The sequence below is a fragment of the Carlito syrichta genome, unplaced genomic scaffold, assembly GCF_000164805.1.
Source record: "Carlito syrichta isolate Samal-C Ts95f unplaced genomic scaffold, Tarsius_syrichta-2.0.1 Scaffold316292, whole genome shotgun sequence".
Taxonomy (NCBI): domain Eukaryota; kingdom Metazoa; phylum Chordata; class Mammalia; order Primates; family Tarsiidae; genus Carlito; species Carlito syrichta.
In genome coordinates this window covers 509294-525797 of record NW_007260388.1, presented here as the reverse complement: position 1 = coordinate 525797, position 16504 = coordinate 509294, and the positions used below count along the sequence as shown (strand labels likewise).

Below are 16504 nucleotides of genomic sequence, written 5' to 3'. Positions count from 1 at the left end.
AAGGGGAGTAAAATTTTATGTGATTTTTTTTTTTACTTCCTTGTTTATACCCACTGATTTTTTTTTAAATATTAAAACAGGCATATATCATTTTGTAATTCCAAAAACTACTTTCATTTTGAAAAATTAAACTAATATTTTAGAGGAGACAAACATGCTATATATGATTATTAAAAACTACCAGACACTGACCAATTTTTTTAATTGAAAGAACTGAACCCAAACCTATAATTTGCTTTCAAACTCAAACTACAAAACACATGCTCTAAGTATCATAGATTCCAATGTCGGTGAATATCAACAAATATCAATTAGCATAAATTGGACAAGTGGTGTGGATAACAGCAAATTCTGGTGTATTCAGATACACAAGTGAGTTGACAGATAACAAGGTCATGGATCTTTCTGGGCTGAGTGAGCCACACTGTGGGTGTTACATTGCAAAGGATGGTTGTGTAGAGCAATACATAGAACACACTCTTTTTTGTGACCTCACTCACTCAACTGAGAAATAGGACAGAAAAAAAAGAAAAAAAATCACGCCAGCTTCACTTCATTCTTTTAGCAACATCTGAATATGCGTGCTCAATCTCCTGGTCGGCTGGACACGTATTTGTGAACTCATCTCTTACGTAAGCATTATTCAAGTATCTCCAGATGCCAGTCATTTCAGAAGGAAATTCAAAATCTCTGTATTTTTTGGCCACAATCTGAAAATGAAAAGGAAATGATCAGTAAAGGGAAAACCCACTAACGCGGGCACTCGAGTCAGACAACCCATTCTTTTGAGGCATGTCATATATTCTCTTTCTCAGCTCCTTGTGTCATCCTGCAGTCATTCCAGCTGCCCTCCACAGATGTGAACTTTGCATAGGGGCATCTTGGGTACGGGGAAGGTTATGAAGGTACTGAACTCAGCCCAGTGGATGCACACAGTCCTGCCCACCAGTCTAGCACAGGTAGTCCTTGGGATCCGCTGGCATGAGTTTGCTCTGAACCTTGGTGCATTTCTCCTTGTGTTTCCTGCAAATTTATTCTCATGTGTCCCGCTAACTTGGTGCTATTTGAATAAGGATTCATAACAGATCTTCTGTCTAGATTATACCAGGATCACTGTAAAGTGCGCACTCTTTTTCCTACGTGTTGAGCCTCATCTCCTGCGATCCGATATCTGTGCGCGTTGTTACTACTGATTTCCATCATGCTGCCATTAGGAGGACCACCTGGGTCTGGGCCTACTATAGGGAGAGGGATGGAGTCATGTACAACACAGATGCCAATTTTTACACTCATGGGGGATGGTGGAAGTAAGGGAAGAGCAACTGAGAGTGAGCATCATGAGAAACTCAGTGGCATGAGGTACTTCCTCTGTAGGAGGGGTACAGTCAGGGAGTTGGTCACAATCGAGGGTGAAACATTGGGGACTGTATCAGCTTGCTAGGGGAGCCATAACAAAGTACCACAAACTGGGTGGTTTAGAACAGCAGAAATGTATGCTTTCATAATCCCAGAAACCAGAAGTCCAAACTCAAGGTGTCAACCAGGCCAGGCTTCTTCTGAAGGTGTTAGGAAAGGATCTGTTCCAAGCTTACCTTCTAACTTTTGGCAGCCTTGGCTTGTGCAAACCTCCATCTTCACGTGGACTTCTTGTGCACATGTCTCTGTATCTGAATTTCCCCTTTTTTCAAGGATGCCAGTCAAATTGGAGTAGGGCGGACCTACTCCAATATGACTCATTGTTAACTAATTACATCTGCAAAGACCCTATTTCTAAGGTCACATTCTAAGGTACTGGGGGTTAGGACCTCAACATATGAATTGAGGGAACACAATTCAACCTGTAATAGGGACTCAGGGCTCCAAAGTTCGATTCTGCCTGGTGACCTCTCATCCCACTGTTTCCTGGGAAGTCTGAATGGAGTGGGCATGGGTTTATGACTAATGAGAAGACCTTTGGGACTTATTTCTTAGATTTGGATGCCAGCAGCCATTGATGCCATATGGAAGCAAAACAGGACCATCTGGCTTTTAGAAAGTCTCCTAAATTGTTGAACACCTTTTACTTGAATTCAAACTTATTGATGTTAATGTTAAAAATTCTGCTTTTCTTTTGCTTGCATTTACCTGGTTTACCCTCACTTTTTTTTAACTGTAAATTTCTGAATAAATGTGTGGCGTGTAGGCCTCCTATAGATGAAATCTTGTTTTTAATATTTTCTGAATGAAATACTTACTCTGTGTTCTTTCTGTGTGTATGTGTGTTTCCCTTTCTAGTAACTTAGAAGATTTATGGTTTGTTTTAACCCTTACAGTGGTTTCCTATATAACTTAAAGTAACAGGAATTCTCTATTTATTTCCTGATTTATCAACTTTAGATGCTATCTATTGACTCCTGATGATGATGAATGAGGAAATTTGAGTGTCTACACTTCTCGTTCTTCTCCTTTACCCTCTTTCCAATGGTTGTAAAACAATCCAGGCTTACTATATCTGACTCTGTCCTGTCACTATAATTCCCACTGTTGTTTGGCCTTAGCACTAGTTTCAGATTTAAATAGGTTCTCTGTTTAGCACCTATCCTTTTATGTCACACACCTTCTTTGTTCCTGGACTCTTAGTTTGACTATCATCTTATTATTTCATCATGTAGCAATTTTATTTTTTAAAAAATTAAGAGTCCAGAAGTCTAGGTAGAAACAATAATTTGCCTGAATATACAATTCTTTCATCACACATCCTTTCACTATTTTCAGATTTTTAATTTTCATGAAGACATCTGGGGCCAGTCTGAATTTCTTCTCTATGTAGGTTGTTCTACTGTTTATTATTACTGTTACTAGTTGTTATTGTTATTACAATACTATTATTGTCTGGACGTCCAAAGGGCTCCTTTTTATTCTCAAAGCTCGATAATGTATCAAATATATCTCAGTGTGGCTTGTCATTTAAATTAAGTGTTCAGGTTGTCCTTTAGTTCAAACTCATTTCCCCTTGCATGTTCCTTCCTTTTCTTTTTTCCTTTCCTGTTCTCTTGTTCCTATGTGTACCTGGGATCTTTCTAATAGGCTTTATCTTTTCTGGTCTTCTCCATTTAATTTTGGATGACTTCCACAGGCCTGTCTTCCAAATCACTAATTTCTGTAATACCTTTGTCTACATCTTACTACTTCTAATAGAACTTTTATTTCTGCAATTATTGTATTTGTCTTCACTTTTTTCCTTGGGCTATGTCAGCCTTATTTCCATCCCCCTTTGTGGTATTTGTGGTATTATATTTTTTGACATCTTGCATCTTGTCTTTAGGTCTTTTCTCAAAAGGTTCATGTTCTCTTTTTTCTGAGGCTGTAGAGAAGCTTCTATCTGGAATGTTCTTTAAAGTACTGGAGAAGTTTTTGATCAGATATATATTTCTCAGCTGCCTTTGTCCTTTTGTTGTTGTTGTTGTTCCTTCTCTTTTTTCTGCTCTTTTTGGTCACCTCCGTCTACTTGGATTCTCCCTGGTTATTCACCATCTTTTAATGAGGCAGATCTACTGGGCCTACCATTTGCTTAAAAATAGTGTAGAGGGCAAAGGGAGCAAGATAGGGCAAGTGCCATGTCAATCTGGACATTTGCTCTCATGCACCCTCTCACCAAACACTGCTCTATATGTACTATGCCCCCGGGACACATTAGAGTTAGGGTTAGGGCTAGGGTTAGGATTAGGGTTAGGGTAAGGTTGGGATTAGAGTTAGGGTTAGGGCATCCTCCACTCTGAGGCTCACAGATTAGGCAGAAGGTCACCATGATTAAAAATGAAGCTTGGACAATTTATAGTCTCTCTCTTCACTGGCTATGGGCTTGTTTCTTTTTTTCTGCTCAGCAGCTGCAAAGCAAAATGTCACTTCTCTTCTCTCCTCCAACTCCACCTCCCCTCCAGATCATTCCTTTGAATTAGGAGCTGGGTCACAGCCTACAAAGATGGTGTCTCTGTATGGCTCCTAGAGATCTCAGCTCAAAAATGGCCTTTTTAGAAATGTTCTCTGCTTCCCTTATGGCCTATCACATGCCCATGCCCTCAAACAAAGAAGTTTGGGCATTTAGGATTGCATTCTTTACTTTTTAAGAAATCTGAACTTTGCTGAAGATATGGAGAACGTGCATTGGCTCCAGCGTCTCCCTCTTAGTCTTCAAGTTGGTGATCTGTCATCTCTTTGTATTTTTATGAAAGATGAAGTTAATACTCTATTTTTATGTTGTTTTCACTGGGCTTCAGAAAGGGGAATAAATTATAAATTGCTTCACTCTCTCATCTTTTACCATAATTCCCTTAGATTGATTCATATTCCTTTCAGAAGTACTCCATCCTGGAAGATCATTAAGCTGTTTGGTATTTTGAGTGCTAAATGGCTTTAAATATTTTGCTGTTAGATCATATACTGGAGCCATGGACTACTTTATCTCACCCTGAAGCTTACTCCTTTTACTGAAACTTAAAATAGTCTTTTTTCTTTCTTCCTTCTTTTTTTATTTTTTTTATTTTTTTTGAGTTGGGCATCACTCTGTTGCCTAAGTTGGAGTGCAGTGACATGATTCTGGCTCACCATAGTCTCAACTTCCTGGGTTCAGGTGATCCTTCTGCCTCAGCCTCCAGAGTAATTGAGGTTACAGGTGAGTGGCACTACATCTGGTTAATTTTTTGATTTTTTATAGAGATCACAGTCTGTGACTTGTTTATTCCCTGTGTCTCTCCCATCTTCCCTATCCTTATACTAAGGACCTAGCTCTGGACCTGGTGGGATTTTAACAATCAAGATGCCCCAGAACAAGACATGTGCTTCTTCATAAAGTATCTGGGGCTACTAAGGGACAAGGACATAGCAATAGTGCCAACAATAACAATTGTGCATATGACAGAGAGGCTGAGAGCACTGCTGAGAAACAGCAGCAACTGAGGAGTCCAGGTGTGGGACCATCTGCCTTGAAACTCTAGGGGTCACCCCTCGAAGTTCTGATTCACTAGGGTAGGATATAGATGGGGGCTTACATTTCCACAAAGCTCCCCAAATAATGTTGGAGAACTACTGGTCTAGGAAGTCTTTATATCCTAATAATACATCATACTTAACCTTCTGGGAAGACAGGGTACTGAATAAGGCAGAGACCCAGCCAAGAAGCTGTCAGCTGCTCCTTGGCTGGGATCAATGATTTTTAATTTTTTGAATCTTTTTAGAGATAGGATCTTGCTCTGTCACCCAGGCTGGAGTGCAGTGGTATGATCATAGTTCACTGCAACCTCGAATTCTTAAGATCAGGAGATCCTCCTGCCTCAGCTTCTTGGGTAGCTGGGACCACAGGCATGTACCATTGTCTCCAAATGATTTTTCTTTTTTCTTTTTAGAGATAAGTTCTTGTTATATTGCCCAGACTGGTGTCAAACTCCTGCTCTAAGTGCTCCTTCCACCTCAGACTACCAAAGTGCTGGGCTTACAGCGTGAACCATCGTGCCCACCAGGGTCAATGTTAAGAGTTGCAGCACACTCCTCTATCATCCCTAGAAAGGGTTATGTGGAACCCTACAATCGCCAACAACTGACACATTTGAATTATCCCAGATCCTACACATCATCTCCAAGTCTCAATTGCTAAATGCCAGGTACATTCTACAAATTCCCTTGAGCCACTTTCACATCACTTTTCTTTAGGCTGAGAGGGCAGGGACAGGCTGAGAGGGAAGCAGAGGATGAAGCCAAGTTCCAGGCACTTCCTGAGGACATCTGAAGCCCATGATTCCACGTGTCTGAAACTCAGGGCTTGGTTGCCTGGAAAAGAAACAAGCTAAGACCTTTTAATTCAAGTGTCTGCATTTTAGACTGTATGTCTGACCCAAGCACAAGAAAAAACAAATTTTTTTTAAAAATGAGCTTCATTCATGTATTCAGCACATGTGCCAGGAGGAAATACAAACCTTAATAATATGGAGCTTGGGTAAGAGGTTACAGTCAGCCAGTGTGAGCTCATTCCCATCCAGGAACTTCCTTCCGGAAACAGCGACATCCTCTGTGCTATACGCATCTATTTCATCAGGCAGGGGGCTATTTAAGTAATTATCCAGCTTCTTCAGGGCCCTTAACAAGTTCTTTTCATAAACTAAAACAGAAAGGCAAGAAATGACTAAGAGAGGCCTTGCAGGCTAGTGTCACTGTGCATCAACTATGAAGAAAGGAGTCTGCCTCCCTTCCTTCCTGAGATGTGGCCAGTCAGCAACAGGCATTGGGGAGGTGGATTTAGAATATCTTAATAAAGGGCTCACTTATCCCTGGACAATTATGCTGCTGTCTACACCACATTGGTACTTCTATAACTCATTTATTTATTCAAAAATATTTATGGGCCTGGTGTAGTGGCTCATAACTGTAATTTCAACATTTTGGGAGGTTGAAGGAGAAGACTGCTTGAGCCCAGGAGTTCAAGACCAGCCTGAGCAACATAGCGAGACCTCATCTCTACAACCAAAAAAAATTTTTAGGCAGGTTTGTTGGTACATGCCTGTAATCCCAGCTACTCACAAGGCTGAGGTGGAAGGATCGCCTGAGCCCATGGGTCAAGGCTGTGGTAAGCCATGATTGTACCATTGAACTCCAGCCTAGATGACAGAGTGAGACTTTAAGAAAAATTATGGAAAGTCTATGATGAGATAGGCACTAGCAGAAGCATCATTTAAAGTAACTCCTATGGTACGACTGGGAACACCTGGGTGGTGATTATTTTTTCCTAAAAACGTCGTTTTCTGGGTTCCCAGTTACTAGAAGAAGCACTCAATCTCTTGAAACCCACGTGCAGATTTAAAGTTGGAGGTGGTTTTTCCATATTTCGTGTCTCTACCCTCTGTAAAATGGGTCTGAATTCCCAGGATCTTATAAGCAGTCATCAAGTGAAGGGCTGCATTGAAACAGCAAACAGGAAGATGGGCAGTACTCACTCTCATTTGCATCCTTCTTGGTGTTTTTTATAAATGCTGAGAATTTGGCAAACACATCATTTCCTGCTGAGTTAGATTCGGGGTGCTGGGTTCCCAACTTAGGGTACCTTGGAAAGTTCAAAATTGGAGTGTCACAGATAAGCAATGCTTGAGGTAGGATAATGCCATGGGGGAAAACAGCTTTCTCTGGGCAGATATAAACATGAACACTCATCCTTGTATGCTTTCCTAATTTTTTTTCTCTTGAAGGTTGAGAAGTAACACAATTTGCAAGAACAGCCCTGGACTGAGGGTCTGTTCTAACAGTAACCAGTCCAGGAACACAGGGCCCCCGGCCTTGCTGGTCTCAGTTCCTTCCCTAGTAAAATGAAGGGAGATGAACTAGAAAGAGCCCGCTCAGGTCAACACTCCATGACACTTCATCCTAACAAGCACCCCTCACCTTCCAGCAATGTATCTAAGAAATGGCTAACCCCACAGGAAAATGACCCATCTCCTCCCACTTCCTGTCATCAAACCCTCAGTCCCAGATGCAGGTGCGCAGCAGTGACGTGTTCCAGGCCCCATTCGCTCTAATCTGGCTCTGTGTTTTCTGAGGTATACCAGGAATATGGCCGAGAAAGTGAGCACCATGGGCAGCAGAAAGCCAAACACACACCACTAAGAGCTTCAGAACTGTCTGTTAAGGGGAGAGAAAGTGTGAACACTGGTTTTATGAGGCCTACCTCGGGGGAGCTAATTTCTCCTCTAGGAACTCCTCGATCTTATTCACATCCATCTTGACTTCACCATCAAAAGTCATAAAAGGAGGGTTGGTTCCAGGAGCCAGGTTCTGCAGGTCTGCAGGTTTCCTGGGTGGGAGTAAACAGCAGGGTGTGTAGGCAGCTGTGAGACTTTGGATCCATTTCCAGGGCTTAGTATTGTCCTCCCCACTTTAAGAGAAACAACTCTTGAGAATTTCAAAGTAGATTGTGGGTTTACAAAATGTCTTTGCCAGTGATAAAAGTAAAGGCGTTCATTAACAAATTATGGGTTTGTTGATGTGGTCCTTTGTGGCCTCTTTCCTATATACAAAGGTGAAAAAGTTAACTCTCCACAGTGTTATCAGCCAGGAACGGTGCTCAGACAGGCTCAGGAGAGGTACACAGATGACCAGCAACTGGGAGAGCAGGTTCCTCACGGCGCCCCCGACTCCTACTCCTTCCTGTAATTACTCCGTTTGGCCCACACTCAGGCTTCCATTCAGGCTCCGGATCCAGGATGGACATGCCCACGATATTGCCTGTGGGGCCCAGAGTGTGCATGTGTGTGACCGTGTGTGTGTGTGTGTGTGTGTGTGTATAGGGAATTAGATGCAGTTATTTCAATAAGTCAGAAACTTTGTCTTACCTTTTCAGGTCCACTGTTGTCACATTAAATACAACGCCCTTGAGCCACAGAATCATAAAGAGACGCTGAGAAAATGGACAATTTCCGATACTCTCACCATCATAGCCAGCCTACAAGTGGAAGAAAAGATCTCTATCTGAGTCAATCTCACAATTATAAATGCCAGACACCACAATAGGTGCACAGAACATTGTTACAGGTTGTTATGAGTGGTCATAACACTGTAAATATCCTTCTATGGACATTTTACTCAGCATCTACACCAGGTTGAAGATAGGCATGGGGAAAGGGGGAGGACACACACACACACACACACACACACACACACACACACACACACACACACATACACACACAGACACACACTGCACTGCACATTTTCTTTCTTCCTTCCCCACCACCTCACCACTTCCTGCCAAACTGGGCCTCTTAGTAGCAGCTCACAGAGGGAAAAAGTGGCAAGAGGAAACTCCCTTCATTACCAAAAGCAAAAAAAGAAGAAGAAGACATTCTCTTCCCCTCTAACTCTTGATCCTCACCAAGAGAGACAGTATACCTCTCCTTCTAGGACAATCTTGCTTAAGAACAGACCAGCCAATTCTCCCAATGAGACATCATCTCCACTAGTCTCTACTATGCTCATTTACAGAATAGGAGTGGTGGAGTAGTACATTACATGCATTCTAAGATCCTGATCACTAAAAAACCGTATTTTCTCTCTTCTGAGTCATAGGGGAGGCAGAGAGATGAGATGGAAGCACTTATGCCTAGAATGTAGATTATTACACAATTGGCATTGAGGTAGAAGAATATGAAGTAAGTCCTTCCTAATGCCCCACAGCAGGTCACATCCACACAACCCTCTCCAAAACACAGACATAGAAACCTCCTGAAGATGCATCTTCCTTCTCATGGGCTCTTGACAAAAGAGAAAGGCAGATATTGGAATGAACAAGGAGATACTTTGGGGCTTTGCAATGCCTAGCAAATGGAGAGATGGAACCAGAACTAACAAAGGGAATTCTGAAACTCTTCTTTCTCTTCCCATCTTCCCCAACTCCCAAGTCTCCAGCAAAGTTATAGTGCTAACAAAATACTGCTGAAAAGACAAAGAGGTGGCTTGGACTTAAGTACTCACAATCCCACACTTCAAGCCCACACTCAGTCAACTTTCAATGACAGAAACACAGGAACATTTAAGACATGAAGTCCATTTCTGCCCCACATGGTTTAACAAAAATAATTTGAGAGGCAAGCACTGTATCTATCACCTGAATAATGGAAAAACACAAGGCAGAAAGTTACCTGTTTGATAATTAAAGAAAAGGAAAAAGATGGCTTGAGACCACTAGAAAACTAAAAGAGTACCCAGAGATGATTCTCTGACTTGAGTGTTCTCAAATCACCAGGAGAAGTTATTAATAACAAATGAATAGATAAAAGACCACTGATGGATGTTCCTACAAACTTAAAGGATATAAGACAGACAACCCAATTTTCAAAATACTTGACCAACCTCTTCACAAAAGAAGAAATCCAAGTGGCAACAAGTACATGAGAAGGTTCAAATATCATCATCAGCCAGCAGGACAATGCAAATTAAAACCACAAGGAGATGCCACTATGCACCTACTAGGATGGCTAAAATTGAAAGGTCTGACAAGACTAAGTTTGCACAAGAATGCAGAGCAAATGCCATTCTTATTCATTGATGGTAAGAGTATAAATTGGTACAACTACTTTGGAAAACCATTTGGCACTTATCCACCAAAGCTAAACATACATTTATCCTATGGCACAACAATTCCACTCTCAACAGAAATGGGTGCTTATGGGCACCAAAAGATGCTGCTACAAATGTTCTTAGCAGCTTTAGTATCATAGCCCAAATCTGGAACAACTCAAATACTATCAGGAGTAGAATCAATATATCAGTTGTAGTATATTCATATCATGGGATACTACACCACAACGGAAAAGAATTAACTATTACTACAAGCAACAGTGTGGATGCATCTCACATACATAACACTGAGAGAAAGAAACCAGACTCAAGAGAGTCTTGTATAATTCAATGCAGGTGAATTTCAAGTACAGGCAAACTTCTCCATAATGATGGAAGTCAGAATAGCAGTTGCCCCTGGAAGATGAGTGTTGTCTAGAAAAGACAGAAGGAAGCCTTCTGGGTGGTGGAGATGTTCTGTATTTTGATCTGCACAGTGGCTACAAGGGCAATATTTGATTGACAGAGTCTTAAGGTTTGAGTACTCTACTGAATATAAGTCAAAAGAAAAGAGTAAAACATTAATTAAAAAATACAGAGAGTGTAGTTCAATGAGTCTTGCATAGGGCCCAGGAATCTGAATTTTTAACACGCTCCCCCAAAGTAATATAATGGTCAGGTACCACACTGTGGGAAGAACCCAAGTTCAATCTTGGGCAAGAGGTCACCTGGTGCACCTGTGTCAATGTGTAAGACACAACTGTGTGAACCCCTAATTTGATGACCCATTGATCAGAAGACCTGCAAGACTTTTCAGTTGATAAATACAGCCCCATAAACATGAAGATAATGGGTGTCCTTGATATATATAAAAGGGCAACAACAGACACAGATCATTGAATTCAGAGTCCCCTAAGCTCTGAGCCTGTGCTTCACACCCCCTCTAAGCCTTCCAACCCTTCATTCCCCCAGCCAGCATGCATGTCTCTTTGCCTATTAGAGGGGAGGACCCGAGAATCCCCCCAGGTGGAGTCCGTGGAGTTGCCGGGAGCCCAAGGGGTGGGGATGGGAATACTTATGACACCTACATCCAAGTCATCTCAACAATCTCCTGCAGATGAGCCCTGAAAACACATCCCCTCCCCTACCTGAGGCCATTTCTCACCTTGGGGTCCTGCAACCCTGTGGCCTTTTGAAGGTCACCACCAGAACTGAGTTATATTACACCCCAAGGACTGACTGCTAGGGAAACCTCTTAAGCCATGGTACTTAACTCCTGCAGGTTTGGGCACAGTCTAGCCAGGCAAAGGGTAAAAGGGGGAGGAAAGTGCAGGGACACATATTTTGGCCAGTCCTGACTTGCTCTGCAGCTTTCAAACTTCTTATTTTTACAGTAGTTACACTAAGCACAGTAAAGTCTAAAATAAGTTCTGCAGAGTGGGGTGATCATTTTCGTTTTCTTTCTCTTCGTCTCTGTAAGCTTTGGAATCTTGTCATAACTCATCATGAATGTGGCAAAACCCGTGCTGAGTTCATGCGCCCTGTTCCAACGTGAGGTGTCTCCATCAAGCCCCCCTTGACAAAGCTCTGTCTGGAATGGGCGTCCCCTCATGGTGGCTGCCTTCCACACAGCATCTGGAGAATAATTATATTGCACAGGACTCTCTCTTGCAGGTCTCTGCCTCTGGTCTCAAACTCGGGTCAGTGATTTCCCTTAAAATTGTTTTTCTTGCCATTTCCTGAACCCTGGCAGCTACCTCTTTAGGAGAAATAAAGCGGGTAAGAACAATAAATGTGTTAAGAGATAAAAACTGTCTTAGTCATCCCACTTGGTAAGAACTTAAACTTCTTTAACAGGCTTTCTCGGATCTGCAACTGGGACAAAACGTCCAGCCAGAGGATGGGACAATGTCTGCAAGGCCACACAATGCCCACAGCTTAAAAGACAAGAAGGAAAGTCACAATTGTACATCCCACCCCTCCACAAGAAGTGGCCTTAAAACGAAATTGTTCCCAGTGAATGTGGGCTGGTAGGCAGTTGAGGAGAATCAGCCAGCTGCCATAACTGCCAATAAAACAAAATTTACATATCCAGTGTTGCCTCATCTTAAATTGCTCTAAAAAATTCTTTTCTGTCTCAGTCTGTTGTAAATGAGGGGGTTACGGGAACATGGTGGGAGTGACGAGGACGCCTTGCTGCCTAATTTTATTACTTTAATGTGCTTCAGTGCTAGGAGGTGCCAGCAAAAATAAAGACACAGATCCGCCATCTCCACAGACCATTATTGAGCAATCATGGAGAGTATCATCCTGGTCATATTCATTAAGCAGACAAGATGATGGGATAAATACATATATATTAGAAGTGAATAACTGACACTGTCACCATAATTGGGATGTTTTATCGTGTAAAGCCCCTCCTCTCCCCCCAACGCTGATAATTCTCTCAGGCTAAGTGCACTCTGGGCTAAAATTTCTCAGCAGGGTTTTCAGCCTATGGGGGAGGTTTTGGTTTGTACACACTTCTGATCAAATCAAACTAAGCAGTTTGAGAGATCAGTGTCTTTCATTTCCAGGGAAGACCTATATGCTTGGATAATCCAGAATTGTACATTTGCCTCTGAACTTTTTTGAGAGCCCCGAAGATCATTCTCAAAAGAAAGACATTATGTCTTCAATGTGTTTCAAATAACTCCGTTTGGCACAGATAACAGCCACGGCACGTGAGAATGCTGGTGACAGCTGGGTCCTGGCCTCACCTGCCTCCCCATTCAGGGCCCCCCAAGTCTGAGTTGTGAGGCTCCAAACGGCAATACAAGGTCAGCAGTTTCTCTTCACCACAAGCCCTCTTTAAATTGAGCCTCTCCTACCTACTCCTTCCATACTTACTCTATTCCAAATTTGTGGAAAATAGTTGTATTTCAAATTTTCTGTAAGCATTTTTTGTTCAGGCAAATGACTTCTCCACTGGTCTGGAGTTATACATAAGGAGTGCCACCCTTACCACCAAATTCTACTAGAATAACTCCTTGCCCAGCTACTGTCTTCAAAGAACCAAATGGACTCCAGGCATCTCTATAAAGCCTGATGGGGTGAGGACACTCAAAGATATTCTTGGATTCCCCAGCACCCATTCTCTCCTTCTCACCAGAGCAGGCCACACCCCTACCACCTTCTTTCTAGAAAATTCTGTGTGGACCTAAATGGTAAGCACTTTTCTGTCAAGTAAGCACTTTTGCAATAAATGGGTAATATTTGAATTGTTCCTTTTCTGATGACTGGCTTTCAACTAAGGAGGTAGAATATGCATCCTGTGTGCAGGGAAGGATTCCAGTCCCTGAAGAAAACCAGGAAAAAGACTTGGAGTCTGGTAGAGGGATCTGGGAGCAAACAGCTCATTTCGCTCCAGTGCAGGAATATGGAGAGAGCTGGTGAGTAATGATGGGTTGCTCTGTTTCCAGTGCTCCAGGGGGACTTTGGGCCAAATCAAAACAGTAGCTGACTAGAAAGGCAAGAGTCAGAAGACAGAGCATGATGTGGGAAGCCAGAGTCAGTTCTCAGAGGGGAACTGCATGGCCAAAAGCCCCAGCCAGGACTCTCCTCTGTTGGCCGCTGACCCAATAGAAGGCCAGAGAGAAAGAGTTAAAGAAATCAGATGGGAAATGACTCCCTCCCTCTTAGACCCACCCACAAATTTCCCTGACTCCCTCCCATGTCCTTTGCTGAACGTACAGTGGCCTCACACACTTCGGAAACTGGCAGTCAAACACACACTTTATGGCCAAGTACAAAGATCTTGGCCTTCAAGCCAAACAGCCAGCCCGCCCTAAGTTCCCCTGGACTTGTCCATGGAGACTGGGCTTCCCTTCCCGCAGCACATGAAATTTTATTGCACATACAACTGACCCCTAGTCTGATGAACACCCTTCATGGAATGTGTGAGCTATAAACAACCCAGGAGGACCTCGGGGTCATCCACCACCAGCACCTGGCACATAGAATGGCCAGTGCTTGTAAAAGAGAAATGTAGGCGCCATCACTGATCGCCAGGCCTCCGGCCTATGCCTACCACATGCCCACATTGAGACCTGATACTTGGAGGAGGCCCTGACCAGGAGACTGGCCCACCCCTGGACGATGGCCTTGGGGAACAGATCTTCTGTTGTCCCATGTAGACACAGGTGGGACAGCAAGGTCTCTCTGACCCTGGCTATGACAGGTGTCTGGAGTCAGAGGCCCACCTTCAGTCATCAGGTTGTCTCCCACAGGCCCTGGCGGTTCCTGGCACACAGGAAACACTTACAAGAGCACTGGGGCCTGAGTCCAATCGTCCCCATCAGAAAGTGCCTCACAGCTCCTCCCTGATTGCACTTTTCTGTGCCAGGATCTGTGAACTTTTTCCCTTTCAGAAGTTCACAAATTCTCATGACTAAGAGATCACCCATTGAGAGTCACATCTGATGGGAGGGACGAGATTGGAAAATGAGAGTTCTAGAAAGTGATGAGGATAGCAACAGGACCTGAGTCATCACCCGCAAGTCCTCCCCAGCCACCTTCTGTGCTGGTCCTTTGCTCCATGGTAACGACTTAAAATGCAATATTTAAATAGATGCGGCTTCTTGATTTTGAATAATTCTTTAAATTTAAAAAATTACATGGCTCTCCTTTTGCCCGATAAGTTGAAAGTTTCTATTTTTAAGACACCTGAGGTTTCTCCACAGTGACATAGTTGAGGAAAAGGCTGCAGGCCTTGGAGCCAGGGAGAGCCGTGTGAACTTTGGCCCCACTACTGACTAATTGTGTGGCCTTGGGCAATTTATTTGTTCTCCTTGAGCCTCAGTTTCTCCCTTTTAAAAAGCAGGGATACAGACACCTACATCATACAAGGTCTTTGTATGATATATTTGAATATTCTGGGCATCCAATAAAGGTAGCTATTATTGTCATTATCATCATCATCATCAACATCATCATCATTACTCTTCCAAACCCGAGTACACCAGAACAGACAATTATGGAATTTAGGGTACTTTTTAACAAGGCCCAATTAGTGTTATTTCTATGCCAAACTATAAAGTTCTTAAAGAACCACTGATTTTTTCCCTCTCTTAAGAAGTAACATGTTCTATACCATACCTACTCCAAGTAAAAATGAAGAAGTGAAGTCCCTTTCTTAATTGCAAAGCAAACAGATCTTCAGCCAGAAGGCAAAAAAGGCAGGACCCAGGCCTGGCACTCGTGTCTGAGAGCTACACGAATCTCTGGTAAAAAGGTCCAGAGAAGAGAAGTCTGGAGAACTGTGCATACCTTGGCTGGTGGCAGTGCTGATGAGCCCCAGGGAACTGTCTCCTTTTCAAAAAATGATACCTAGGAACTCTACTTGTAAAAGCTAAAAGCCTCCTCTCTTTTCTGACTTTTGGAGTTGGTGCTAAGAGACTGAGCAGTAGCCAGCTGTCTTTGGTCCACCAGGCCCTGGAGACAGTGAATCCCATGGAACGGGAGGAGAGTGCAACCATCCCCCATCAGGACTTAAAGTTTGTCACGATGGGACAGCAGATCCACAGGAAGATTATTATAACACAATCATGGAAACAGACCAGACCACCCCTTTGTAGAATGATCATTACAGGAAATGTCCTCCAAAATTCAGCAATTTCTAATGCGATTTTTAAAAGCTGATACTAGCTAATACTTATTGACTACCCGATTTCAAGCATTTGTTCTAAATCATTTATGGACTTTTCAGATTTAATCCTCTCAAAATTGTGTTGAGATATGTCCTGTTATTCCTCCCATTTTATAGAGGAGAAAACTGAGATTCAGAGAAGCTAGGTAACCGCCTAAAGAGGCAAACAGGATTAGATGAATAAAGCTCTCTCTTGTTCTCCCAAACTGGATCCAGTCAACAGTTTCAGCATCTTTCCAGGTGCCCAAGATGAAATCCAGACTCTTCCCTACCTACCCTTTATCTGACCATTATTCTCTCACCCAGCACAGTATTCCTGTCTTTGAAGCCGCTTTAGCCCCATCTGTCTCAGAGCCTCCCTCCCTCCCTTCCTTCTTTCCTCCTGGTGGGTCTCTCTGGCTGGGATTTCTAGCCCCTCTGATCTTTCCCATATGCTGGACAAGGTTAACCCTAAAACACCATTTCCCTTAGGTCATTCTGCTGTAATATTCTTCAAATGCAAATCAGAATCACATTACTCTCAGGCTGCGTGACCTTGAGCAAGTCACCTAAACTTCTAGTGCCTCTCTTTCCTCACTTACAATGTAAGGATGATAGCACCTACTCCTTAGCACTAGGTGAAAATTAAATGAGATGCTACACATAAAACCCATAGAACAATGCCTGACACCTAGAAACATTCAATAAACTGTCACCCATGAAAACTGAATTCTAATCTCTCTCTCTCTCTCTTTCTCTCTCTCT

General features: G+C 42.8%; 1 protein-coding gene across 1 annotated transcript in view; it reads right to left on the bottom strand.

Moving 5' to 3' along the window:
• Nucleotides 1–454: 454 nt before the first annotated feature.
• Nucleotides 455–16504, bottom strand: part of CLIC6 (chloride intracellular channel 6) — a 45933-nt gene continuing 29883 nt past the window's right edge. Inside the window, exons 3-7 of the mRNA XM_021707007.1 lie at nt 8352–8461; nt 7688–7813; nt 6963–7069; nt 5949–6130; nt 455–710 (exon numbers count right to left, since the gene is read on the bottom strand). Of these exons, the coding sequence (XP_021562682.1) occupies nt 549–710; nt 5949–6130; nt 6963–7069; nt 7688–7813; nt 8352–8461 (687 nt within the window). The 3' untranslated portion in view covers nt 455–548. The remainder of the gene's footprint in view (nt 711–5948; nt 6131–6962; nt 7070–7687; nt 7814–8351; nt 8462–16504) is intronic.